The sequence below is a fragment of the Lathyrus oleraceus genome, chromosome 3 (assembly GCF_024323335.1).
Source record: "Lathyrus oleraceus cultivar Zhongwan6 chromosome 3, CAAS_Psat_ZW6_1.0, whole genome shotgun sequence".
In the NCBI taxonomy this organism is placed as follows: domain Eukaryota; kingdom Viridiplantae; phylum Streptophyta; class Magnoliopsida; order Fabales; family Fabaceae; genus Lathyrus; species Lathyrus oleraceus.
In genome coordinates, this window is record NC_066581.1 from 410,830,730 (window position 1) to 410,833,414 (window position 2,685).

The following is a 2,685-nucleotide window of genomic DNA, read 5'->3' on the forward strand; positions in this document are numbered from 1 at the left end:
CTGACTCTCCATGATTGTTTTCCCCAGCAAGTTGGTTTTTACCATTTGTCTGTCTCCCTATGGACCATCAACATTCCCCACAGATCGGTCTGTCCGGTAGCATCTCCTATTAAGGATTCACTGTGTCCATAACAGATAAATTCAGAAATAAAGAGTCCTGCATCCATGCATATCATATCATAGCATTTTCATTTTTCAGGTTCAAAATCTGGGTCTCCATGGTATTTAACCATCCCCCACTACGATCCGATGGAAAAATGTTGTTTCATTCTCCTCTGGTGGAGGATGTTTAAATAGGGGCAACTGTCATACCCCGATTTTGGCCCTTAAATTTTTTTCCCATCAATCACTCGTTCGCATTCTTTCTTCATTCACCTTCATATCCTTCATTCATGTTCATATTTACTATTTCATATTTTTTTACATCTTTCACATTCCAAATTTACATTTATATTTTCTTCATTCACATTGAAAAAAATTCCATTCATATTAAAGGAATTCTACATAATCATTCATATTTCAATTACGTCATTCATTCATTTACATGCATGATCTTAAAGTATCTCACATGAGTACTTGAAAGTTCTAAGGCAAAGAACAACTATGTTTTGCTACAAGGACACCAATTTTTCATTCACATCCAGTGTTATATTCATTACAAATCATGAGATTTTTCTAAGCTTACAAATTTACAGAATGGACATTGGAACCATATCGAACTCACTCCAAAACTACCAAAAAACTAATTCCACCATTGTATTTTGTTGTGAAAGACTACAATTACAATTTGGAATCGAAACATACAAACCAGCTATGCTCCATTAGCAACTGTGATTCAAATTCTTTTTTAAATGAGCTGCTCATCTTGTGTTATAAGAAGTGATATCTAGAGCATCATTGGTACCGAAGTCAAGCTACATTGCCAAACCTGCTGCCTCATGGCTTGATGATTTCCTTGTATGGATATCACCTGAAGTTTTTAGTTGATGTCGGAAATACACAAATGATATTGTCCACGAGTCTTGACTACCTAAAGTCTGAGTTAGCAGTGTATACTGCTCAGTGTAAAGCACTAATTGATCAAAATAGTGTAACAATATCAGAGCTTAAGGAACACAAGAGTAGGACAGGAAATGTCAGCAATTCTTCTTGCTTGCGTGAAAGTGAGTGTCGGCTTGAGGTCGTAAGGATGAAGTAGTTATTGGAAAGTGTTTGAAGAGACGGGGCAGGACTGTTTTTATCAAATGTAAAAGTTGAAGTCAAATGTGTAGTTCTCCAAGGGAAATTGATTGAAATGGAAACTGCAATTACTTCATTGAAACAATCAAAATAAAATTCACATCAGTCCAATAATCAACTGTTTCAAATGTAAAAGAGAGCAAGGTAGTTAAAGGATCCATACAATTCAAACAACGATGCCTCGTTACTATTGTGACTATTGCGATACCTATTTGAACCACGATTCTCCATCTGTGAGAAAGCAGCATGATTCAGGTTACAAACACAAGGCAAATGTGAGGTCCTACTACCTGCAATTTAAAGAGCAACAAACACATAGTTTAATTGATCGAAGGATTAAGGAACATCTAGGGCAATCTGCACCTAGCATGGCTGCGTTTACGAAAGCGAGGGTTGCAGCTGCTAAGATTTTCCGGATAATTGATCACAAGCTTGGAATTGATAGAAACAGTGAGTCAGGATTGGAATTGGAGACAGTTAGTGGACTTGTGGAGCTGAAAAATGTCGACTTTTCTTATCCCTATAGGCCCGAGGTTGAAATCCTCAATGACTTCTCCTTGAATGTCCCTGCCGTGAAAAACCATAGCTTTAGTCGGTAGCAGTGGCTCTGGCGAGAGTATTGTTGTTTCTCTTATTGAGAGATTCTACAACCACACCATCACCTTCATGCATACCATGTGGAACTAAACACACTTCACAAATTTCAAAACAACACGCATAACAATTCTGTTCCTTTTTCTTCAATATAATCTCACTGTACTCTTTCTTTTTTTCACCTCAAAAATGATGACCTGCATATTATTTCCTCATATGAATAAACCTCACCATCACAAACACCTTCCATTTCATCTCTTAAAAACTCCATATATTCATAAACCCATACATTATATCTTCACTCAAACCACCTCATGCTTCTCCATCACAAGACATGCTACAACAACAAACTACACACACACAGACTCAAGGCCATTCATAACCATGTGAATTCCTCCTAATGAATACCATGGGCCTTTACGCCTACAAACTCAGCATGTCCTCCTGCAACATCAAACACAACGAGTTTCTGCGTAAATTTACCAAGTTTCGATGCACTAAGATGGCATGAACAAAGAAGAAAAATCCTACCGTAAATGAATGTCGGCATGGTGTGAACTACAAGACATGATTTTTGTTACTTCGGCTTCAAGTCCGTCCGACCGCCCCTTTTGAGCCTAGAAGCAAAAGAGAACATCATGTTAATGCCGAAAGTGTGACAAGACGAACCACCAAACACGACAAAATCCCGAAGTATAATAAAAGTGCTAAGAAGTAAATTTACGTAATAGTGAAGTTGTGTGTTGTGATCAGTGTAGGGTCGAGAAAGAGGGATCACTTACGAGTGAGAAGGCAACCTGGCCTACCATTTAATTGCTCGCAAGCCTCTGTTTGCCTGCCACAACGATGTGA

General features: G+C 38.1%; 1 protein-coding gene across 1 annotated transcript; it reads left to right on the forward strand.

Moving 5' to 3' along the window:
- Positions 1-1,396: 1,396 nt before the first annotated feature.
- LOC127129343 (ABC transporter B family member 1-like) lies at positions 1,397-1,999 on the forward strand. Its single transcript, XM_051058556.1, has one exon. The coding sequence runs from the start codon at positions 1,416-1,418 to the stop codon at positions 1,836-1,838; it is 423 nt and encodes a 140-aa protein (XP_050914513.1). The 5' UTR covers positions 1,397-1,415; the 3' UTR covers positions 1,839-1,999.
- Positions 2,000-2,685: the final 686 nt, after the last annotated feature.